Raw genomic sequence first — 25,907 nt, 5'->3', positions numbered from 1 at the left:
TCTGTTGTTTTAAATGTATCATTGGGCCATGTTTTTGCATGATGTGCACCTAACCCATTTCCCCCCATACATTTGTAGGTTTTATTGCATGTTTTTGCATAAGTGAATTGCTTTTCAGGAATACATATATCACATTATAATAGAATTGACTATAATTTATTCGAATTTTAATGTTTTAATATATATTAGCTTATATACAACTTACATTCAATAAACTATTATTACAAATAGTCTGGATGTATCATTAATTTTGTTTTGCTTCTATTCAGATAATTTTTCTTGAAACATTGTATAGGCCTTCTCAAAGTAAAATGGAAACTTTAGTAACGTATATGATCATATATTTCCTTATAATTTATTATGTCCTTAACTATTTATTTCTGGCTTGTAGACGATCATTCCGAAAACAAAGCCTGGGAAGAAAACTGCAAAAGGGGAGAAGAAAAAAGACAAAAGAAAATCTGAGGATTTGGAAGAGTAAGACATAAAGATGCCTGTTAATCTTTTTCTTCTCTGTTAATTTATATTTTTATTTAGGCAATTTAAGATCAAATAAACATAACTTATTAACAGGTTTTAGAAGCATAAATTAGTAAACGTATAGTTTTATAAGCAGGGCAGGCTATGATTATGGGAAAAGCCTAAAAAGGGAAGAAAAAGAACCAAAAATGAATTGGAGGAAGAGAATGAACCAAAAGATATTCAGGAATAGGAAGGCAGAGTTAAATCTTGACATAGTTATAGGAAAAAAGAACTCACATTGTTTTCTTGATGGTCTAGCTAATGCTTTGTAATTTGTTCCTCAGTCTGGGCTGTTCTTTTCTACTATACTTCTTTTTTTTTTTTTGAGACAGAGCCTCAAGCTGTCCCCCTGGGCAGAGTGCCGTGGCATTACAGCTCACAGCAACCTCCAACTCCTGGGCTCAAGCGAGTCTCCTGCCTCCGCCTCCCAAGTAGCTGGGACCACAGGCGCCCGCCACAACGCCCGGCTATTTTTTGGTTGCAGCCGTCATTGTTGTTTGGCGGGTCCAGGCTGGGGACTCGAACCCGCCACCTTAGGTGTACGTGGCTGGCGCCTTAGCCGGTTGAGCTATAGGCGCCGAGCCCTATACTTCTTAAAAAAATGTCATCTATTTTTTTGATGTATGTGGATTATTATAAAGTAGTCTTATGAAGTAAATGAATATCTTCTTTATCATTCTAAAATAATTATTGCATTTTGAATTTACTTGGTCAAACCTTAATTTGAGATAGTTTTTTAAAGACTCTATGAATTCAGTCATTATACAGCTCCATACATTCTAAGAAGAAATTTGTTGGACAAATGGCTTTGTCTTTGATTTAGTGAAGAAATCATTTCTAGAGAAGAAAACATGACCAGTGCACTTTGAAAATCTCAGTCTTTTATCATACTGATGAGAAGTTAGCTTGAGAAATATTATTCAGTTGTTTATCATTTGACCTATATGGATTTTGTCTTTCAAAAGGACAAATTTCTTTAAAGAATTTCATCCTTTTTAGAATGATTAAAGTTTCCTCAAGAAGGCAAAGCAGTGATGCATTTTAAAAGACCATGATGCATTTTGAAACATTTTTTTTGTTACAGTAAGAAGTCTCCAGACAAAGAACTTAAAATAAAAGAGGATTTGCTTCAAGTCCAGGTAGTCTCGGTGCATCTATGTTTAATTAATGATATGTGCTCTGATACTTATTTGTATGTATGTAAATGTAGATATGTTTCTGTGAATGTGTATATGTACTGAAATTCTTCCTAAGATATGTCTTTTTTGTTGATTGGATTTTCTAAGCAAGTTTCAGAAAATAAAATGGTAAATCTAGGCATATTTCTGCCACGATTATGAAAATTTTCACGTATTCCTTAACTACAGGCAACATCATGGAGGAAATAATGTTATAGTGGGAGTCAAAACAGGGACTTGTTGATTACATAACTTTGGTTAAATCCCTTTAACTGATTTGAATTTTGCCTTTTCCATCACTAAATGAGTAAAACAGTACAAATCTATTTTAAAAAGGCATAAGTCTTGCAAGATCAAATAAAAAATTCTTCAGAGATTATGAACCATATAGCCCAGTCTGTTTTATGTGATCCAATAAGAGGAATACAAATACCCTGGTCTCGGTCGGTCCATGAAGGAACCAGGCGCGACATGGATTAGAAGTACAAGCTTGCAGGAGGCGGGGTAACCTTAAGTGCAGGGTAACCCTGAGCCACCTCCCCAACGGCTATTAAGGTTATACACAACAGGTCTGGAGAGTTACGGTAATGACACCAATGTTTAACACATGCTTACTAGTGACTGTCTGATCTTATCTCATTCCAGAACACTGAGTTACTTGGGGGACTGCCCCTACCTCGCAAAACATCTCTAGGCTTGCCTGGAGACTGTCCTGTTCTCAGCATTTCCTTTTAATGAGATAAGAATCAGTAACTGCCCTTGTAAGCATGGTGTCGATTCCTCTAATAACCTGTTATTTCATTTTGGCTTTGTAATACTTTCTTTTCTTTTGATAGAAGTTAATTTCTTAACTCTTGTATAGCATCATACCACACATTGTTGGATAACGAGGTACCACAGATTTAGCCTAAATTATTTATATTATTTTCTGCGATAAACAATTGAGTGCAGATATCTGTTTGATAAGATGACTTATTTTCCTTTGGATAGATACACAGTAGTAGTAGGATCCCCTGGATTGAGTGGTAACTTTACATTTATTTCGTTAGGAATCTGTACTTTTTCCCAAAGGAGTTATATTAAATTGCATTTCCACTAACAGTGCACAAGCACTCCTATCTCTCCATCTATTGCTTTTCGACTTTTTAATAATGGCCATTCTGATAGGAGTAAGTTGGTATCTCATTGCAGTTTTAATTTGTATTTCCCTGATGGTTAATGGTGTTAAGTGTTTTATGTAGTATGCATATATGTGTGTGTATATATATATATTTTTTTCCATTTGTCTATCTTCCTTTGAAAAACTTCTGATCATATCTTTTGCCCACTTTTTAAGGAGGATGGTTTTTTTTTTTTCCTTGTTGATTTGTTTGAGTTCTTTATAAATTTTGGATATTAACTCCTTACAGATATAAAGTTTGGGAATATTTCTCCCCATTCTGTCTGCTAATTCTGTTTAGTATTTCCTTTGATATGTAGGAGCTTTTTAAGTTCCATAGATTTATTTTTGCCTATAGTGTCTTCTACATAAATTTTTTGTGTAAGCCAGTGCTTCTCAACCTGTGGGTCATGACCCACAGGAACTGTATTAAAGGGCCGAGGCATTAGGAAGGTTGAGAACCACTGGCCTAAGCCAATGTCTAGAAGAGTTTGTCCTATGTTTTCCTCTAGAATTCTTGTGGTTTCATGACTTACATTTAAATCTTTTATCTATCTGGAATTGATTTTTTGAATATGGCAAGAGATAGGGTCCTGTTTCATTCTTCTGCATGTGGCTATCTACCTCTCCTGGCACCATTTATTGAATGAGGCCTCATTTCCCCAGTGTGCATTATTGTCGGCTTTGTTTGAAGATCAGTTGGTTGTTAAGTAGAGTGTGTTATATCTGTATTCTCTATTCTGCTCCATTGTTCTATGTCAGTTTTGGTTGCTTTAGCTTTGTAGTATAATTAGAAGTCAGTTAATGTGATGCCTCCAGATTGTGACTTTTACCCAAGGTTGCTTCAGCTATTTGGGCTCTGTTTTGGTTTCAAATAAAGAGCAGAATTATTTTTTCAAGACCTGCTAAATGTGATGTGTGTATTTTGTTGGGGATTGTGTTGACTCTGTAAATCACTTTGGGCAGTGTTGGCATTTTAGTGATGTTGAGTCTACCAGTCCGTGAGCATGGGAGGTTGTTCTGTTTGTTTTTATCATCTGTGATTTCTTTCATCAGTGTTTAAGAGTTCTACTTGTAGAGATGTTTCACTTCCTTTGCTAAGTATATTCCCAAGTTTTTTTTTTTGTTGTTGTTGTTGTTGTTGTTGTTTTTTGTAGCTGTTGCAAATGGTATTGAATCTTTGATTTGACTCTCAGCTTAACTGTCATTAGTACATAGAAATGCTACTGGTTTATGTATATTGACTTTGCATCCTGAGACTTTGCTGAATTCATTTGTTATTTCTAGGGATCTTTTGGTGGAGTCCTTAGGGTTTTCTAGATAGGAAATCATATCATTGGCAAATTCTGATAGTTTCACCTCCCCCTTTCTGAAATGGATACCCTTTATTTCCTTGTCTTGGCTGATGGCTCTGGCTAGACAGTGGTGAAGAGGGTACCTTATCTTGTTCCAGTCTTTTGGGGGAACACTTTCATCTCTTCTCAGTGCAGTATGATATTGGCTATGTGTTTGTCATATGTGGCTTTTATTATTTTAGGTATGTTCTTTCCATGTATACTTTGTAGGTGTTTTTATAATGAAGGGGTGCTGGATTTTATCAAATACTTTTTCTGCATTTATTGAGATGATCATATGATCTTTGTTTTTGTTTATGTGGTCAATCATGTTTATTAATTTGCATGTTAAACCACCCTTGATTCCCTGCAATGAAACCTTCTTGATTATTGTGAATTATATTTTTTGTGTCCTATTGAATTTACTTTGCTATTATCTCATTGATGGTGTTTGCATCTGTGTTCCTAAGTGACATGGATCTGTAGTTTTCTTTTTTTGTTATGTCCTTTCCTGGCTTTGTTCTCAAGGGATGCTGCTTTTGTAGAATGAGTTGGGGAGGATTTCCTCCTTCTTGATGTTACAGAATAATTTCTGTAGGATAGGTCCCAGGTTTTGTACATTTGGTATAATTGGGCTATGCATCTGTATGGTCCGGAGCTTTTTGGGGGGGGGGTTTCTTTTATTACTGCTTCAATATTGCTGCTTGTTACCAGTCTATTCATGGTTTCTATTTCTTCCAAATTTAGGCTTGGGAGAGGTGCGTTTTCAGAAATTTCTCTGTTTTGTACATTTTCTAGTTCACATACATAGAGGTTTTTGTAGTATTCACAGATAATATTTTGTGTTTCTGTGGTATCACTCAGAATTTATCATTTTCCATTTCTGATTGATCTTTTATCTGAGTCCATTCTCTCCTATTTCTGGCTAATCTGACTCCTAATCTATCAATTTTGTTTATATTGTCAAAGAACCACTTTTGTTTCATTGGTCCTTTGTATTGTTATTTTTGTTTCAAGTTTATTTAGTTCTGCATTGACCTTGTCTTTTCTTCTGCTGGCTTTGGGTTTGATCTCCTCTTCTTTTTTTCCCCGGAGATATAACATTAGGTGACATCTTTTTGTCTTTTTTTCATTTGGGCATATAAGGCTAGTCCTCCATAGGACTACTTTTGCTGTATTCCATAGATTTTGAAATCTCATGTCCCATTGCTCACTCAGTTTAAGGAATCTTTAGATTTTAATTTTAATTTCATTCTTAACCCAAGGATCGTTCTGCATCAGGTTGTTTAATTTTCATGACTTTGTGTAGATTTGAGTATTTCTTTTGGAATCAATTTCTAGGTTTATTTCATTGTGGTCTGATAAAGTACATGGTATGATTTATATATTTTTTTAAATTGATGAAACTTGTTTTGCAGCCTAAGATATGATCGATTTTGGAAACTGCTTAATGTGCTGATGAGAAGACTGTATATTCAGTAGTTTTGGGGTAGGATGTTCTGTAAATGTCTGCTAGGTCCACTTGTTCTAGAGTCCTGTTTAAGTCTAGTGTTTCATTATTGATTTTCTGCTTTGATGATCTGTCCTGTTCTGTCTGTATGGTGTTGGAATCCCTGGCAGTTACCATGTTACTGTTTATTTCTATATTTAGTTCTAGGACAATTTGCTTTATAAATCTGGGAACTCCTGTATTGGATACATATATATTTAGTCTCGTTGTATATTTTTGTTTAATTTCTCCCTTTATCATTGTAAAATGACCATCTTTATCTTTTTCCTTTTTTACCTTTTTTTTTTTGGAGACAGAGTCTCACTATGTCACCCTTGGTAGAGTGCCGTGCTGTCTCAACTCACCGCAACCTCAAATTCTTGGGCTTAAGAAGTTCTCTTGCCTCAGCCTTGCAAGTAGCTGGGACTATAGGCACCTGCCACAATGCCCACCTCCTTTTTTTATTTTTTATTTTTTTACGATTTTTGATTTAAAGTCTATTTTATCTGTTCTGGCAATAGCTATATCTGCTTGTTTTTGGTTTTTATTTATTGGATTTTTTTTTTCATTATTTTAAAGCTAGGCATCTGCGTGTTAAGTTCTTGCAAGTTAAATAGGAGACAGCATATATATTTTGAGTGTGCTTTTTCATCTGTTTAGGCAGTCTGTGTCTTTAAGTGGGACATTAAGATCATTTATTTTCAATGTTAGTATTAATATGTGGGATCTGTTCTGTTCATCATGTTGGATGGCACATTGTTGGTTTCTTTGCTATAGCTGTAATGTTTAGATTTTTTTTATACTGGTGGGTATCTATTATGCTGTTCCATATATAATGTAGTTGTAGGTCTCTCCTGTAGAGCAAATATAGTAGTGACAAATCCCCTTAGTGTTTGCTCATCTGGAAAAGTCTTTATTTCTCCATTATATATGAAATTTAGTTTTGAAGAATACAAATGTTTTGGCTGGAAGTTGTTCTATTTAAAAAAACTAAAAATGGGTCCCCAATCCCTTCTGGTTTACTAATTCCTCACTGAGAAATCTGCTGTTTAGCTTGATGGATTTTCCTTGGTAGGTTAGTTGTTGCTTTCTTCATGTAGCTTGTAAAAATTTTATCCTTCATTTTTGACTTTTGCCAGACTGATGATTATGTATCTTGGAGAAGTCCTATTTGCTATGAATCTTCTCTTTGCTTGGTGATCATCTTGTATCTGGGTATCTGAATCTTAGTTAGTAACAGGGAAGTTTTCCTCAATAATGCCCTTGAATAGATTGTTCATTCTTTTTGTCCCTCAATGATACCTATAATTCTTATATTGGCCATCTTTGTGTAAATCCATATTTCTTTTTATTTTTTCTGCATCTGTTACTGACTGGGTTAGGTTGAAAGCCTTGTCTTCAAGCTCTGAAGCTTTCTTTCTTTCAGAAGAAAGAATATGGTTTAGCTTGTTGTTGAAGCTTTCTGATATATTTGAAATTCCCTAAATGTTTCTTTCATTCCTTTCAGTTCTGACATATATTTACTTATGGTGTCTATCTCTTTAGCAGGTTTTTCATTTTTTTAATGCATGTTCTGAAACATTTGTTTGGTTTCTTTGTGTTGGCTTTCAACTTTCTTTTTAATACCATCGATCATATTTGACATCCATATTCTGAGTTCCATCTCTGACATTTTGACAATTTCTGTTAGGTTGGGGTTTATTGCTGAGGACCTATTGTGCCTCGTTATTGTTGTCACTGCCAATCCCCACGTTGCAGAGTGAGCTAATGCCCCACATTGTCCTGTTAGCAGTTGTGACTGTCAGCCCAAGTCATATTAGCAGCTGCTCCACTCAGATCTACGGTTAGTAGTATTTGTTAGCCTGGGCTGGTTTGAGTCCAGCGCTGCTCACACCCTTGGATGGTGGCAGTTGTCCTCCTGTGTTGGTTTAGGAGCTGCCCTGCTCAGATATATGGGCAACAGTGTTGACTTAAGCATAAGTCCTGCCCATGTTGACAAGTGTTGGCCCACCCAGGTCCTACTAGCAGTAGTAAAGGTGTGCAGCTCCTGAGTGCCTGGTCTCCCCACTCACTCTCACCCCACAGTCTAGTAGGAGCAATGAGGAAGCAGCAGCAATGGATCTGACCCTGGATAGAGGCAGTGTTCTATGTCTAGGATTTTAAAAAGTGCCTAGAGTTTGCAAGCCAGTGGGTCACTGCTTTGTCTTCTCTCTGGAGTAGTGCTGCTACACAGTCTCAAATAGCTTCCTATGCCTGACTTGCAGCCGTCTGTAGCAGAGAATCTCCTATAGCTCAGATAGCAATGATCATCAAAAGAGTGTGGAGCCTCAGTATTCTCTTTCTGTGCCTTCCCCTGTGTGTGCTCATCTTCCCTGTGTACCACCAAATCTCAGAGCAGGTCATCTCTCTTCCTACTCTTTCACTTTTGGGTGTCTTCTGTTATCTCTCTTTTGATTCACAATGGTCTCTCTTAGATAACCAATCTGAAGGAGGATATCCACTGTCCACTCAGTGCTGTCCGTGAGAGGTGGTGTATGTTGGCTGCCTTTAGTCTTCCACCTTGGCCATTCCGACTTTTGTTTCTTTTCTTTTTAATCAGGTTGGTTAGGGGATTATTTTTAATAGGTATTTTTGATTAACTTTTTAAAGTGTTCTATTTAATGGAGAATTTTTTTTTTTTGAGACAGAGTCTCATTGTCACCCTTGGTAGAGTGCTGTGGTGTCACAGCTCACAGCAACCTCAAACTCTTGGGCTTATGCGATTCTATTGCCTCAGCCTCCCAACTAGTTGGGACTACAAGTACCTGCCACAAGGTCCGGCTGTTTTTTGTTATTGTTGTCATTGTTGTTTAGCAGGCCCAGGCCAGGGTTGAACCCACCAGTCCCAGTGCATGTGGCTAGTGCCCTAACCACTGAGCTATACAGGCCTCTAGTCATTAATGGAGAATTCTCGAGAGTAACTCTCAGAAGTCGGAACTATGTTAAGAGTAGAGATTGTTCTTTCAGTTAGATGTGTTTCTGTTTAAATATTTTAGGACTAGAGAAAAGGATAAATGAAATGTTTAACTTACTACACTTTTAATTTGCCAGACTAATGGTCAGTTTGCTTGTGGAAAATCAATAGGAAGCTATAACTTAATGTATTATCCACTATTATGTATGACAAATGTGTAGCATATATTGAAATCATCATCTTGGCTAACTATAGATTTTAGAAAATTAATAATGGTAAAAATATATTAACTTAAATACGAAAGTGAATACCCTTTTCCTCTTTATGACTTTCTAGAAAATAGCACGTACTCTGGAGATTGAGAACACATTCCTAAAGGAACAGCTGAAACAGGCTTTAGAGGTAAAGGACATCATATTCCTTTAAAATTGTTACTATATGAAGAAAATATCTGTAAAGAACTTAATTGAGTAATTTTGACTTTGTAAAGTAATGGTCTATATATTGTACTATTTTGCCAGGATTAAAATATATTCCTTTTATGCAACAGGAATACATTAATAAAATTTAACATTCATTTTTAACAAAATAGTAAGCTATAAAGAACAGTGAACTTTTTAAACAAACAAAGACAATTGCAAACTGACAGACAATATATTTAAAAGTAGAATACTGCAGGCATTTGAATTAAGTTAAGTAGAATACTACCGGCATTCCATTCAGTTAATATTAGATCTTACCATTCTTTTCCAAATTCTAGGTAAACAATAAAACAAGTTAAGTAGAATACTACAGGCATTCCATTCATATAATATTGGATCTTACTGTTCTTTTCCAAATTCTAGGTAAACAATAAAACAAGAAATGAAAGAAGCTAAAAACATTTTCATAAACAAATAGGTAAAAGTATAATTAGTGTACATTATATAATTGTTTTTCCAAAAAAGTAAGATAATCAATGTTAATAGTAATGTAGTTAAGAAAGATAGTTGGAGAGAAAATAGATTGATTTTAAAATAAAATATAAAATAAAGCAATAGATTTTCTTTTATCACTTGATTGTTCAAATATATCACTCACAAAATCTAGCAGAGAAAATTTTATTCATAGTATTAGTCTAGAATGACATTAGAATAGCATATATTTCAAAAAGTACACACAATAATGAACCTGTCCAAAGTCAAGATAAAAGAAAAAAATTCTTCAAGTAGCCAGGAGTGTCAACTGACCTACAGAGCCAGAGACATTAGGATTACAGCAGACTTTTCAACTGAAACGTTCAAAGCCAGAAAAGAATGGTCATCCACCTTCAACGTTCTTAAACAAAACAATTTTCAGCCCAGAATTCTGTATCCTGCTAAACTTACCTTCAAATTGATGGAGAAATAAAATCTTTTGTGGATATACAAACACTGAGGAAATTTGCCACAACAAGACCAGCCCTACTGGAAACACCTAGATCTATTCTCAATACTGATCACCAGCAAAGTTAAAACTTAGCTTCCATAATGGCACAAAAGATAAAACTATACAATGGACTTACACAAAATAAGATGAATAGAATTCCACCACACTTATCAATTCTCTTAATAAATGTCAGTGGATTGAATTCACCACTGAAGAAGCATAGGCTGGCTAATTGGATTAAAAAAGCAACAAGCCATCCATATGCTGTCTCCAAGAGACACACCTATTTTGAAGGACAAATCAAGACTCAGGGTTAAGGGATGGAAAATAGTATTTCAAACAAATGAAAATCAGAAGAAAGGATGGGTTGCAATCTTATTTTCAGATACAAGCAGATTTAAAGCAACTTAAGTTAAGAAAGACAAAGATGGGTACTTTATACTGGTCAAAGTAAAAATACAAGAAGACATTTAAATTTTAAATACTTATGCACCCCACTTAAAAGCGGAATCGTGTCCTTGATTAGCTTCTCATCTTGGCTGTTATTGGCATATACAAAGGCCAAGAAACTGGTGATTATACGAATAAAGAACAATTAATGAGGAGGTACTCATCCAAAAATCAATATACAATGTAAAACTACAGCTCTGTGGTTCAGGTTCTGGTACTAAATAGAAAGTCTAGAAACAGATTCAAATGAATATAAAAATGTAGTATTTGTTGATGTATGTGTAAAATTTTTTGTGTTAAATCATAAGATAGAAAGATGAATGGAAAATATTTGCAAAATGTTTATATGTAGATATTTTATAGATCTACAAAACATAGATAGTCCTCCCCAATATAGAGAACACAAATAGGCAAGTCATGATTCAGAAAGACATATGACCAATAAAGGCATACAAACTAGTTTTAAATGCAATTTGAAATAACAGTGGGATAGATATTTTTACCTACCATTTTGCTAAAAATTTAAGGAATAGAAATATTTAATACTAGTGGATGTATGCTTAATGTGCAACCTTTCATATGCTTCTCTTATTAAAAAAGTATGAATTGATACTTTTCTAGAAAAAAGATATAGCAAAACCTAGAAAGATACAGACTTTTCACTCAATAAATCTACTTCTAAAAGTGTATTCTTAAGAAGAAAAAGATATATAGACATTTTACGCAAGTGTATATAATGTGATATGTTTTAATTGTAAAAATTTTGAAATAACCTAAATGTTCATTGATAAGGAATTTGCTAAACAAATCATAATACATTATTAAGTGTTCTTCTGTTATCTAGTCTGATTTAAATGTATATTTATTGTCATAGAAACACATGTGACATTATTTAATGAAAATAGCATATTATGTTAACATAGCATGCATAGTACGATTCAATTTAGATAAAAATTTAAAAAATAGGGCAGCTCCTATGGCTCAAAGGATTGGGGCGCCAACCCCATATACCAGAGGTGGTGGGTTCAAACCTGGCCCTGGCCAAAAAAAAAAAATGCAAAAAAAAAAAATAACATTAAAAAATATATACCTATACGTACTGGGTATATTTAGAAATAATTAGAAAGAATATATCAAATGTTAATAGTGATTTTTATCTATGTGGTGAGATTATTTGTGAATTTTCTTTTGATGGGTATATTCTTTTCTACAAATAAGTTATAAAAGTGACTTTTTTTTTTTTTTTTTGCAGTTTTTTGCCGGGGCTGGGTTTGAACTCACCTCCGGCATATGGGGTTGGTGCCCTACTCCTTTGAGCCACAGGTGTTGCTCCCTAAAAGTGACATTTTAAAGAAAAATTTCATTCTAGAAGAAATGTTATTTTCCACATTATCTTTCATTCTTTGATGAATATTAATTACCTTGCTTACACTCTATCACTTTTTATAACATTTACTTCCTATTAATTTTTATGTTGCTTGTATATTAATTAAAGCCTTAAAAAATGACAACCAGTGGAAATTTCTGGGTATAAAAATAGCATTCAAAAGTGAAAGAGGTTTCTTTGTAGCTTTTAATTTTAATTGTGGAATTATGGATTACTGATTACACTAATGACATGACTTAGCTTCCTCCAACTCAGTAAAAATAAGAGTTGAGAACTAACGTGGGCATAAATGTATGCAGGTTCCTAAAGCTTGTAATATTGGAAAGAAAATGTCCGAAAACAATTCTTGATAAGCTGGTACTTCTTTTTAAAAACAGGAATCTGAACGAGTTAAGCAGCAACTTAACAAGCTCTTAAATAAAGAAGAGGAGTTACCTAAAAGTGAGGGGAACACCAGCGCAACAGTGGAAAGGAGTAGCAGTCGAATAAAAGTTAAAGGTGTAGATTCAAAAAATACACTATTTGAGAAAGAAGAAAGAAAATCAGTAGTTTCAGATTCAGCTGGACCAACGGCAGAAGTTTTAATCAAAGAACAGTCACAGGTAAGGAAATAACCAAAGTAGAGACAGTAGTATGTGTTGTAAGGAATTTATCATTTATGTTATTATTTATTTCTCTTTTATATATTACTTAAAAATTATGCTTTATATTTTGCTCTAAATTAATAAAATATGAATGCAAAGCCATAGGGAAAAAATCTCTTAAAATATTTTATTTTGTTTCTGTTGTACAGTTGTACAGTAGATTCAGAAGCTCTTTCTTGAACTTTGTTTAGATTTGTTAATTGCATTCGTACCTTAGAAGAGAAAAACAGTCCACAAATAAGCAATTATACTGATGAAAAATGAAAAGACTGCAAGAAATAGTCAAAGTTGTCAAGAACACATGTCTTGAAAAACATGAAAGAACAAAGGAAGCAGTGTAATTTAAAATGGGCTTATCCTTTACACAACATTGTAAGATAGCTATTGGCACCCTCATTTTGAGGTTGAAACTAAAGCTTAAAAAGATGGCTAACTGTGCAACAGTACACATCACGTTTAGTGACATTGAGTTAGATGTCAAATCCAGGTCTTTCTGCCTCTGAAATCATGGCTGAAGTACATTCTTTGCTTTGTTACTGAAAATTGGAGACTTGTTCCTGAGGCTGCATGAGAAGAATGAGGACAAGTGGTTCAAGGAGAAGAAAAGAGAAGTTTATTAATTTGCTGTCCTTAGGTACCACTGTCCTATCTGTAAGCAGAAACACAGCAGAGCCTTTACAGGGAGTTTGAGCTATTGCTGTCTAACTGTAGCTGATGGACATGATTGATCCCATGATTGTAATTCTGTAAAGACAGTCTCATGACCTCTGCCCGGAGAATTCTGTTGAGCTTATCTTCTGTGGTACAGAAATAAAATAAAAAAACACTTCTTGGGCCAGTAATCAGGGATTCAGGTTTTAATTCTCCCAAGAAGGGTTTTTTTTTTATTTATTTTTATTTTTATTTTTTAAAGAGCCAGCTCATAAAACATTGTGCCTTTTCCCCAGACCATTCCTTCTGTGGCAGCTTGTCTGTATGACTGTTCTCAAACCTTACTTTGTTAATAGCATTCGTGTTCTATTTTCCAGTATTCTATTCCTAAATCCAAAATAAAGGTAGCTGTACAAGACTGGTTAAATATAAAAAAGTTAAATAGTGAGATGAACCCAAATAGAAAGAGCAATTTCCTTGTCTAAAACATGTTGCTTTCATGTGAACAAGTGATTCTAATTTTTAGTGGTTTTATATATGGTCAATGATCTTCCTATATATCTAGCTTAACTCATTAATTAAACATCTACTATATGATTGGTTCTTTGGTTGATGAGTTATATAATGTCATTTATTCAGATTGATTTGTTCTGGTAATAGTGAAACAGGAGCCATCACTGTTGGAGATTATGAAGGAATAGAAGTTGTTTAAACTCACTGTTTCCATGTTCTTGTCTCAACCACTATATTTAAACTATTTTTGCCTAGATCACAACAGTGTCATTACTTGACACTATTCTGAAGGATTCCTTATAGACTTAGCATCTGACCATATTTGGCCATCATAAAAAATATAATGTGTAATTTGACAGCATAATTATTTGGTTTTCCTGATTTTTTTTGATATTTCTCTTGGTCTCCTCTTGTTCTATCTATCCTTTAACTGTTGCTATTTCTCTGGGTTCTATCCTGGATTCTTATTTCATGCCATGTACTTATCCTGAGCATACCTTTATACCTGTACCTTCATGACTTCCAGTGCCACAAAATCTCTAATCTTTAACCAAGATATCACCTCATTTTCAGACCTGTTATCTGTCAGCATAATGAGCTTATCTACTCGAATGGGCTTCAAGCATCTAGAATTCATCATGTCCCCCAGTGAACTAATTACTTTCTTCTCAGATCTGTTTTGTGCCCAGGTAATCAAGAGTTCCCTGGTATCCTCATCTACCTAATTGCTGAAACTTGAAACTCTGGGATCACTGTTGTCTCTTCTGTTCTTTTGTCTTGATCCATTTATTAGCCATCAGATTCTATGCATTTTTCTCAATATCAATGATAGTTCATTTAGTTAAATTGCTGCCAGGATCCTAATTGGTTTCCCTTCCTCCAGAATTAACTATTTTCAGTCCAGTCTCCATATTGGTATCTGGTCACCTTTCAAAACTTGATATCTGTTTGTGTTACCTTCTTGCCTAAAGTTTTCAATGAGTCTCATTATTCTTAGTTGAAGTACAAATTCCTAATTAAAGTTTAAGGTTTTGTCAGATCTGGTCCTTCCCTGAGACTGTAGCCTGATCTCTAATTAGTCCCCCAGGCCATTGCATGTGTTCTCCTGGGCATGTATGTAACATGCACTGTAGGCTTTAGCTATACTTCTTTAAGTTTATAGACCACATCTTAAAATTTTTTGCTTATTTATTCTGATTGCTTAAAACACTGTTTCTCCATTCCTAATACTTAAAAAAATAAATGAGGAACTGGAATTACTATTTCAGCTATCTTTTGCTATGTAATGATTTATGCCAAAATTTAGTGGCTTAGACAACAAATTGTATTATCTCAGAATACTTGTAGGTCAGGAATCCTAGTGTGCTTTAGCTGTGCCTTCTGGCTCAGTCTCTCACAAGGATGTATTCAAGGTGTTGGCCTTTGTTGGGGATTGGGTTTCCCAGTCTCCAGAGTCCATTTGACCTGGTCTGATTACTTGGCTGAGCTAGAAAGTTTAACTAAGGCACAGGGGTAATTGAAAATAAAAATAAATGGAAACTGGAAACATAACTGGAGCAACACAGGCGGCATGAATAGAGAGCAAAAGTAACCCCAAGTTTTAGTGCAATAAAGAGGAATTTTACTTAGGAAGGGCAAAGAGAAAGTTTAGAGCACTTCCAAAGAGAGTTGGAAGTGGGTCCCTCCCCCATGAGGAAGAGAAGTTGAAAGAGACAGAGGTACAAAGTCTATGCAAATGATACCCTCTTTCTCTCCATTTGAAATTGGCTACAACTCTTTCATTGGCCTCTGCGCCTCCAGGCATTATCACCCTTTTCTATTGGTCACTGATTGTCTCTTTGTATTGGTCATTGGTTACCTAGGTTACCCCATACTCACTTTCTTAGAGGCCCTCCAGACTTTCCTGTTCCCAAGATCAGATTTTCCTCCCATTCCCCCTTCAAACCCCTTTCTTAGTGAGCCTTCTCAGCCTTGGCTACATAAATCCAGCTGGAGGAAGTTGTGCTTCCAGGTTCACTCATACAACTCTTGTTAGATCTCAGGTCCTGGCTGGTTGTTGGCTTGAGATGGTAGTACCTTATCACAGGCACCTCTCTGTCAGCAGCTTACAAAATTTGAGCAAGGGCAGGAGAGAGAGAGAGATAAAGAGATAGCTGGAGAGAGAAGCAGAGACATCCGGTCACTTTTGCTATATCCTAGCCATTAAATGCAGAAATAGTCATCTAATCTAAAAATCTTAAGCTGCCCAGCTAACTGAATAGACCCCTTTTTGGCCAAGGGACCTCAGATAGCTGAGTAGCTGGCCATGAGAAGGGAAGTCAGATATATTTCACCGTGCCCCCTCTGTTTTTGGAGGTATTCTTTGTCATAATAAGGTACTGAATTATTAACAGGCATAAGGTTATGTAAAACAGTTTAAACCATACCTGCAGGTCATCAATTTATTTAACAGAACACTTGAGTTTTGGTAAATGTGGTGGTTTGTCTCTGATTAACAGATTTCCTTAAGTTAAAACATTCCCAGCCTTTAGGCAAAGATTTGCTTCTTTAACAAATTACAAATCAAAAAATCTTTAACCCCCCCATAACCTGTAAGCCCCTCCCCTAACCTCCTACTTTGAGATGTCCTGCTTTTTCTGGCCAAACCTATGTGTGACATCCAAGTACTGGCTTTTGATCTTATGTGTAATACCCCTCTCTATGAATGGGTAAAACCAAACTATAACTCAGCTACTATGGGCACATTTTCTCAGGACCTCTTGGGGCCATGTATTCCAGGCCCATCACACACATTTGGCTCAGATAATTTTACAGAGTTGGTTTTTTTTTTTCCCATTAACAGTCACTAGGCCCAGCACCCACACAAGGGGAGGCTATACCACTGGCATGGTATAGCTTCCATGAGGCAAAGGTCATTGGAGCTGTTAGAGGCTACTTACTACAAGGGGACTGGTGTGGGATTGTGACAACTCCTGATTTGCATGCTAATTAAGCAGTTTGGTCTTTAATTTTCAGAAAAGAAAGAATCACTCAAAGTTTTTGGGTAAAGGAATAACATGTAAGATCTATATCTTTACAGAAAATAATTGTGCAATAAGGCAGATGTATTCTTTTCTTTTATTGAGCCCATAGTTAACAAGGTTTTTTTTCTTTTTATATACTGTAACTTCAAATTTATTTCATTCTTTTGGTGCTATATCTCTCCATGCTATTTAGGGGATAGACACCTAAAATCTAAAAAAAGTAAAGGAGAAAATATTTAGAACTCTTACTGCTGTGCACCAGATTATAACACACAGGTCTGTAATATGTATATCTTAATGACATGTTGGAAAAAAGCAGTAGTTCCTTCTTGTTTTTCTTTTTGTACCTGTTTTTAAACTTGTTTGTTAGTAGTCTTTTTTAAATTAGAAGTATGGTAGAAGTATGGGCAAGACGTATTATTTCTGTCGGAAATTATTCATAATTATCTATAAACTCTTAATGTCTTATAAGAGTAGGATAAGGACAAAATGAGATGTTTATGAACTGCTTTTGTGTATTGAGAAGTGCTATGTAAATGTTATATTGCATCACTGTTTAACTCTGTCCTCGTTGTCTGGACAGGCTGTATGAAAATTCCTAGTGATAGATTAGATAATATGTAGGTTAACTTTTACGACATATAGATGCAAAATGTATAGTGGCTCAAACACAATAGCAGTTTATTTCCTCTTGCCTATAGTCTGAGGAAGTTCAAGGTCAGTGTTTATAGAAGGGAGTCTTACTCTACACGGTCCTTCAGTATCCTTGCATGTAAGAGTTTTATCATCTTATATGTGGCTTCCTGAGACACACTGGTAGCTTCCTATAGACATCTAGCTACAGGAAAGAATGCAGGGCCCCCAACTGAGATATTTTCATTGACCAGGTTGGAAGGAAGTGTATGTCATTTTCTCTCACATTCTATTTGCCACCTTTAACTATCAGAGAAATTTTAAAAAATATAGATTAGGAATGTGTCCAAGAAGAAAACAAAATTAGTTTGATGAACATGTAGAAGCCTTTGCCACAGGCAGATAAGGATAACAGTAGCTAATATCTGTATAAAAGATTCTGAAGTAAGTGAAATTCAAGTCTGGAATAAAACCTGCTATAGGAAAATATGTGTTATATTCACTAGAGGTAATTTATTAATAAAATCATACTTTCATGGCACTGGCCTCTTAACAGTTTTGATCACACAATCAATTTAAATATGCATTCTTAATATAGTCTCTTGAAATTTGTAAATTATGAAAACTACTGCCATATTAATATATATATATTCGCATTATAAACCCTTTAATAAGAATATTTAGAAGAATTAAATAATTATGTAAAAGATAAATTTATATATATTTTTATTTAATAGTATAAAACCCTCTTTGCTCTTAATTTAGAAATATAATCTAGGGACTTGTTCCTCTTTTATGATGCTTCTTTTAATGCCCCAAATGTGGTAATTTCTTAGCTTTTTGATACCTTAGTCTTACAAAATTATCATATTAAAAATTGCTCTGAGGAACATCTTTCTAAATGATTTAATAAAAGCAATTTATATGCATATTGAATATATTTAAATTTATTACAGGTCTCAGTTCAAAGTAGCAGATCAATTGAAGAAAGGTAAAACTTTTTTAAAAATTTTGTTCTATCTTTTCCTAATCTTTAGCAGTTCACATACCTAAGTACCAAAATAGCCATTATAAATTCTGTATCATAAGAGTTCTTTATTTATATCTTTGCTTGTAATACTGAACTCTTTGAAAGCAATTTTAAATAGAAAGTGCTTGAAATTTTAGATATTAACAGTGAAAGAGTGTGGGTGCAGTCAAAATTAAAATTTTTTAATGAAAAGCTTAAATTAAGTGCCAAGTCTAATGTACACACACACTGTTTTTTTCCTGAAAGAAGCAATTAAAATTTCCAGAGAGTGAAGAACTAATTCTTATTTTAAATTTAATTACCATCAAGATCCATTAGCTAGATTCATGTTGCTCACACATGTTAATATATTTGCCTTTCATTTTTAGTCATTCATCAATATATATTTTTTCATGTACATAAATAATTGAGTTGATTGATTCACCTACTTAAATCTTACAGATTTCACTAGTGGAACAAGTGTTTTGATAAGTATACTATTACTGATTTATAAGCCTATTCAGTCAATTAAGAGTAAGCGTGAGGCAGATATATTAGTAGCACAGCAAACTCTGTCAGTTAAAAGTTAGGTTGCCATCCAGTGATAAGAAACCATGTCCATGTTTCAGTCACTGACATGAATTATTGAGAATTCAAATTGAACGTACATAAGTCTTTTACTTATTCCTTAATATATGGAGCTTACTGTGTAAGATTTTGGTTTTGATTGCCATGTGGAAAAGAAGAATTACCTAGAAGTATGCATTTTCTGTGCTTCATTATCATTTTTAATATTTCTATATTACAGACTCAGGTGAATTAACAAGAATTAGGTAACAAGTACATTGATTAGTGGCCAGAAGTTTTTGAAACATCCATTTTAAATATCTGTAGTGATTATTTATATTTTAAAAGTATATTTTTAATATCTCAAGAGAAAATTACACATTGGTTTACTTGTTGCTTTGCAAACTTATTAAGATTGGTTTCTTGCCATTATTTCTTTATATTTTAAATATGTATGGTCAATATTATGAATATTTGAGAAGGTATAAGAAAAATATCAATAATTGTCTTTAACATTAATGAGAACTGTGTAGAAATAGAAAGCATGGTGATTTTATGTTCATGCTCAGATTATGGTAGAACATGGCATACTACTGTAGTTTTTACTAGAAACATTGTGAAGTATAGCCTTTCAAAATGCAGGAGAGCCAATAATTCATCACTTTGAAGGACATGAAGTGATAACTTTTGATGTAAGTTATTTTAATTTTGAACATTTAGTTGCTGCTGATAAATTTGATAGGCTCTTTGTATACTTGGTAAATCTCAGAAAGTACAAATGTTAGCTTAAAGAAGTATTTTAAAGAGAATCTTTAGTCTTTATGAAGACATGGTAAAGTAGCCCAGTTACATCCCATGGGTCCTTGGAAAAGTTTTGAAGAGGGATTACAATTATATTACTATGAGTTACTACCTCTGCCATTCTCCATTCTACCTTGCTAATAAGTCACATTTTAGAGTTATGGGAACTATAATGGGAAGTGATAAAATGGAGGAAGGATATGAAGGGGAAAAACAGACTGAGGATGATAGAGAATTATAGAACATCAAGATAAGAAAAAGGAATCAAGAGTGGCATAGGTAACTCCTCTTAAATTTCTTTTTTCAAGGAAATGTTGATTGATGTCATAAGGTTCTGTAACTTCAGGAGGAAGATTATTTCAATTCATTTCAATTAAATTTAGCTCTTATTAGGAAACATTGACGGAATGTCCTTGCTGTGCAAGGTGCTGTACTAGATATTACAAGTGTAAAGGTTAACAAATACACGGTCATTAACCTCAACGCATTAACAGTCTAATAAGGCAGATGAGACATATGAAAATAAACAGAATAGAATGTAGCAGTTGTATCAGTAAAAAGTTACCAAGAGGCTATATCAAAAAGGAGAAAGTTATTTTTGGCTGGATTGAGAGTTACATAGCATTTAATTCAAGTGAAGTGGTTGGGTTGGATTTTAACAGGGGAATCTGAGGAAGGGATATTCCAAGTGGACAGAACTTTACTTTGAAGCAAAAATGAGAGTGTCTAAAATACATACAGTGTGCCCAGAGAAAAACTAGTAATTCATCTTAGTTTGGATCCTAAACTAAGGATGAGAAAAGGAAATATGACATGAAATAGGTTGGTTTAGCTTTATAGGTTTTATAGAATTGCCTGTAGCGCCTTTAGGTTAAGTATTTCTAAATATAATAAAAATTCAAACTATTAAGCACATGGCACAATATTATTCATCAACCTTCGTTTTGGGTTACTTCTTAGATCCTAATAGAATTTCTGAAATACTTTGGAAAAGTCTCCCAAACCTTCACAGAGTGGATGGGAGCGAAGTAAGGAGACCCCACCTGAGCAGATACATGGTATTGCTTACAATAAAGTAAATTTTTTTCTGCACTTTACAACATTGAGCAATTTATTTTGGCTTAGGGAATGAGTTAGTGGCAAATAGTTAATCAAACAATAGATTTTACTAATTTATTGTTCCACATCATATGTGTCGTTAGCTTTTCTTAAATGTTCTACAGCATTGAAATCCACATCTTTTGGAAATGAAAATGTAAACTGATTCTTACTGCTTTAAGAGTTACACATCTAACCTACTTCTTTCTATATCCTTTTGTTACAACTTTTTTCTCCCCAATATTATATAAATTTGTTATAAAGCACAAAAACATGCAAAAGAGGAAGAGTATTGATAGTATACCTATTCCTTAAATTTACTCATTCATTTATTTACAAAACTCATTCATTCAATGAATATTTTTTATCATTTTCATATGCCAGATATTCTTTTGGGGACTGGGTTTTACTGAAAAATAAGCCAGATAAGATCACTTCTCATGTGGTGCTTACATTATAATAGGAGAGAGAGGAAATAAATGAATAAGATAATTGTAGAGAGTAATAAATGAAGATAATCAAACTTATTATCTGATAGAGAGTAATAGGAAAGGATAATTTTGACTGATTGGTCAAGGAAGTTATTATGTGTTAAGAAAAGAGATTATCTAATTAAGCTTTTAGTGAGGTGGTGTGTCTCACACCTGTAATTCAAGCATTCTGGGAGGCCGAGGCATGTGGATTGCTTGAGCTCAGGAGTTGAAGACCAGCCTGAACAAGAGGGAGACTCTATCTCTCCTAAAAATAGAAAATTAGCGGGGCATGGTAATATATGCCTATAGTCCCACCTACTTGGGAGGCTAAGGCAGGAGGATCACTTATGCCCAGGAGTTGCTGTGAGCTATGATGCTAGAGCACTCTAGCCTAGGGCAAAAGAGTGAGGCTCTATCTCAAAAAAAAAAAGAAAAAAAGAAAAGCAGCTCACAAAATATTTTAATTTTTTTTCAATTTTTATGTGTATAAATGTCTACAATTGAAAATTTATATTATCATTAAAAACTTTAGCAGGGCTGGGGAACCTGCAGTCTTAAGGAAACATGTAGCTTTCTTGGTCTTTATATGTCCTTTTGACTGAATCCAAATTTTACAGAACATATCCCTTTATTAAAAGATGTGTAGCAGAAAACCCAATGAGATAAAGCTTTTCTTGCCTCTGTTAGCACTTAAAAACAATTTTGAAATCAGAAGGCTGTAGGTTCCCCACCTCTGTGAGAGGAACTTCTAACTTCTTCACTTAATTGTTGTATAAGGGGCATATTGCTATTAGCCCAAATTGTAGGTATAAGTTTGATTTATAGAAGGAATATTACAATCTAAAAAATAGTAGAAGATACATTATTCCATAGCAAGGTGTACTTAGACTGAGCACAGATGAATTCACCATGGAAAGCGCTCCTGAGAGTAACCTCCCCTTCATATACCACTTTATAAAATTACAGGGGAATTGGGAAGGGACAGAGAGCACCTAATCAACCCTGTAACAGTCAGAGCTTCCTGGTTGGGGCAATAGCCTTGTTTAAGTATGTAGTATACCAACATAGCAGGTATCACTCTTGTCTCTTCTGTTCGCTCTTTGCCTTGGAGATTTAATTATTCAATGAGTCTCTCCATTAGCTCTGGCTGACACCTGATCCTAAACTTATGGATTTCCATAGTATCGCCTGCTCAAAGGGTATCAGTCAGGTCACCAGCTGGGTGTACAGAATCAACATCCCAATGAAGTCCCATTATGAAGTCTTCTTCCTGGCCAGTGATAGAAGACTTTTTTTTTTTTTTGAAGTTGTCTGTTTAATATCTGCAGTGGGAAAGAGAAAGTCATTCATCACCTCCCTCTATCCCCACCCCTAATATTTCCCAGGGTCAGACATACTCATACCTAATAAATACATCTGTTATTCCTCCATGGAGATGAGCCAGATTATCTTTTTTCTGGAGCAATAAATTCAGCAGGGACCCTAAAGACCTTTTTTCCAGCATGGATTACCTGCAGGGTTGGAAGAGGATGTCTGCGGGACTACCTGATGCAGAAATAATGTCCATCTTTTAAATATATTGTATCTTTCCATACACTGAAATCAGAGCAGGGGGTAAAAAAAGAGGAGGAATATGTTATTCCTCTTGAAATGCTCTTTTTTCTCCCTAACTCCTAGGTGCTTTGGAGTTCAGCCATGGAGAGGGGCCCTTGCAGGGTATGGCAGCCTACAATTTGTAAACAATTAGGAAAAGCTGGTCCAACAAGCACTGTGGCGTTTGTTTTCAAAGAGGCTGGCTTGAATGACAAGGAGAATAATCTTAACGGACAACAGTGACGTCTCTCTTTTAACTAAATTCCTTATTGGATATTTTACCCCTTCATGGTAGGATGGGTTTGAATAGGAAGCAGGGCTATAGGAGAGATGATGGTCACACATTCTGGGGTGGCTTTTTCATGTCACATGTTTTCCTTTAGATATGGTTCCTTTTCATGGGTGCATACACATGTAAAATAAGGATGGAGTCTGTGGCTAAAACAGTATCTATTTCCCAGGGTAAAGCGTGTGTACAGGCAGTCCCTGAGTCACAAATATCGGATGTACATACAATGTGCACTTATGAATGGAGACTATTACAGTAAGTCCCCTAGTTACAAACATCTGACTGATGTATGACTTGCTCTTATGGAGACTTTATAGGTAATAGGTTAATGTACCTATTCCAACTTACCTGAAAATTTAACTTAGGAACAAGCCTACAGAACCTATCTTGTTTATAACCTGGGGACTGTCTATATTTGATAGTTCTATCCTAGAGGGTCCAGTGGCCTGACCACATAACTAGGTTATTAGCAATGGCCTACGAGTCTTTGTAAAAAGTTTATTTTACAAGGGTGCAAGTGAATCTTTCTAAAAGTAGAATATAAACGTCTTAACACAATAACTAAGAAAATGACATAAAGGCTATGTTAACCAGTTTGATGAAAATATTTCAAATTGTATATGAAAACACCACACTGTACCACATGATTTCATTAATGTATACAGCTATCATTTAATTAAAAAAGTATAATTTAGTCAATCTGAGGGGACTGTGTTCTACGTCATGAAGAATGCTGGAAATTTACCCAAATTTAAGAATGTTCAATACCATCATTGTCATCTTACGTCAACATCTACTATCATTATGATGGACAAATGTAGCGTTCCATAAGAGTTTAAGATCATTGAGAAAGGCTCTTTCATCTTGAATCATACTTTCTTGTCAGGTGGCAGATTTTGTAGGCAAAGGGCCTTACTGAGTCAATGGTTTATTTAAAATGGGAGAATATCTCTGTGTCTGTGAGGCCATGTTTCATTAATATGGCAAAGGTCTCATGGTCCAGGATTGGCCCTTGATTGAATGTGTGGTATCCCCTTTTAACAGAATTTTCCTTTGTGTGTACAATCTTACAAGATTTTGGATTGGGACAGACCCATTTTGGGATAGGAATGTTGGGTTGAAGAGTGACAAAATCTGCCCCAATAAAGCTCAGTATTAAGCTAGCAGTCACTGACCAAAGGCCTGTGCTACTAAAAAGTAGGAAGAAATCATTGAGACCAAAGAGCCAGGATATGGCAAACAACTTGAAGCATTGGTGCAAAAAGCTTCAGTCAGCAAAAGGTTGGCTGTAGGTACTTGTAATTTCATGAATCTGAAGGACATGGCAGATATAAAGTTAAATCTTGATTTTATAATGCCTAGACCACCCCCTTCTACGTCTTAAGATAAGGACTTCCATTTAAAATTTGTTGCATTTGTTTAGATGTTTTGAAGAATGACCAGGTATAGAATGTTGATGTCACTAGTACCTTAAGAGGAAAGTCTTTTGTGGTTGGGTACTGGAGGGTCAGTAAATTTTTATTTTAAGGGATATAGAATGTTTCTTTTTGATGCTTTCCAAATGATGTCTCTCTCCCCAAATTAACTTGAATTATAGGGTCCTGGATTATATTTTCATTTAAAGTTATCTTTAATTAGATATGCCTAGGAAACATGTAATGAATGATTCTTCAGTGTTGAGCACTGCCTCAGTCTGATGGGATGTCCAGATATTGCTAGCAGTGCACATTTGCTGGGTTTGGCCCACCCTTTGAACATATATGAAAGGAATTAAAATATTCTCCAGAAAGATTAGTAATGATATGCTGTGTGCCTCAGCTGCATACATATATCAGTAGTGGCAATAATTTATTCTATAGCTGTGTAGTGATAGAGACTATGGAGGGAGGTAGAGAGACATTTATTTCCTTGGTTAAGCTGGAGTAGGTCACTAAGGAGTGTCCAGTGGTTGTTTTCTAATTAGACAAACTAGTGTTTCACAGCATCCCTGCGTGGATTAAATTTTGCTTGTAGACAGATTTATTTTTTACCTTCCCAGTATGCAGTATTATTGAACGATCTTATCAGTTCAGACAGCTCTTCACCATGGACTTTGCTACCAACAGGGTCGTTGTCCAACCAGCCACGGCTGTGTACCCATTCTGGGTTTAATAGTTCAGAATGTCTATATCAGCTATGTAATCTGAAAAAGAAACAGCAAGCAATATAATGTGGAGCACAAAAATGGTAGTCGTGTGTGTTAGGGGCCCCCAAGACCATTCCCATCATCACCAGGAGAACTCATAGCACTCATTATAGAGTCATTGTAATGGCTATGATTTATTAAAGAAAAAGAACAAAAAGCAAAGTCAGATAAGGGAAAATGTGCCTGGGAAAAACTCCAGAAGAAATAAGTTTTAAGCTTCTGAGAATCCTTTCCCAGTAAAGTCACACTGGATGCTCTTAATTTCGCTAGCAAATGGAGACGAGGTGTTCAGGATTTTTACTGGGCACTGGTCATATAGTACCTTCTGCCTACTGTGTGCCAAAATTCCAGATTACCAGAGGAAAGCAGACATTCTGCATAAACCACAGTATTTGTACAAATAGTTTCGGCACCACAAGCCACTCTTATTAGCATTGAAAACACTGGGAACACTCACAGTTGCCGGATGCCAGCCAAGACCCAACTTTGCAATCATGCCTTTCTAAGGAGAGCAGTTTCAGGCCTACTGTATTCACCATTTTCTGTATA

General features: G+C 35.0%; 1 protein-coding gene across 1 annotated transcript in view; it reads left to right on the top strand.

Moving 5' to 3' along the window:
* CCDC7 (coiled-coil domain containing 7) overlaps nt 1-23,127 on the top strand; it is a 65,963-nt gene extending 42,836 nt beyond the window's left edge. Inside the window, exons 11-15 of the mRNA XM_023511475.1 lie at nt 392-477; nt 1,607-1,661; nt 8,972-9,037; nt 12,257-12,481; nt 22,969-23,127. Coding sequence (XP_023367243.1) covers nt 392-477; nt 1,607-1,661; nt 8,972-9,037; nt 12,257-12,481; nt 22,969-23,127 — 591 coding nt within the window. The remainder of the gene's footprint in view (nt 1-391; nt 478-1,606; nt 1,662-8,971; nt 9,038-12,256; nt 12,482-22,968) is intronic.
* The last annotated feature ends 2,780 nt before the right edge of the window (nt 23,128-25,907 follow it).

The sequence above is a fragment of the Otolemur garnettii genome, unplaced genomic scaffold, assembly GCF_000181295.1.
Source record: "Otolemur garnettii isolate 467f Iridium unplaced genomic scaffold, OtoGar3 scaffold00019, whole genome shotgun sequence".
NCBI classification, from domain to species: Eukaryota; Metazoa; Chordata; class Mammalia; order Primates; family Galagidae; genus Otolemur; species Otolemur garnettii.
This window is presented reverse-complemented; position numbering and strand designations above follow the sequence as displayed.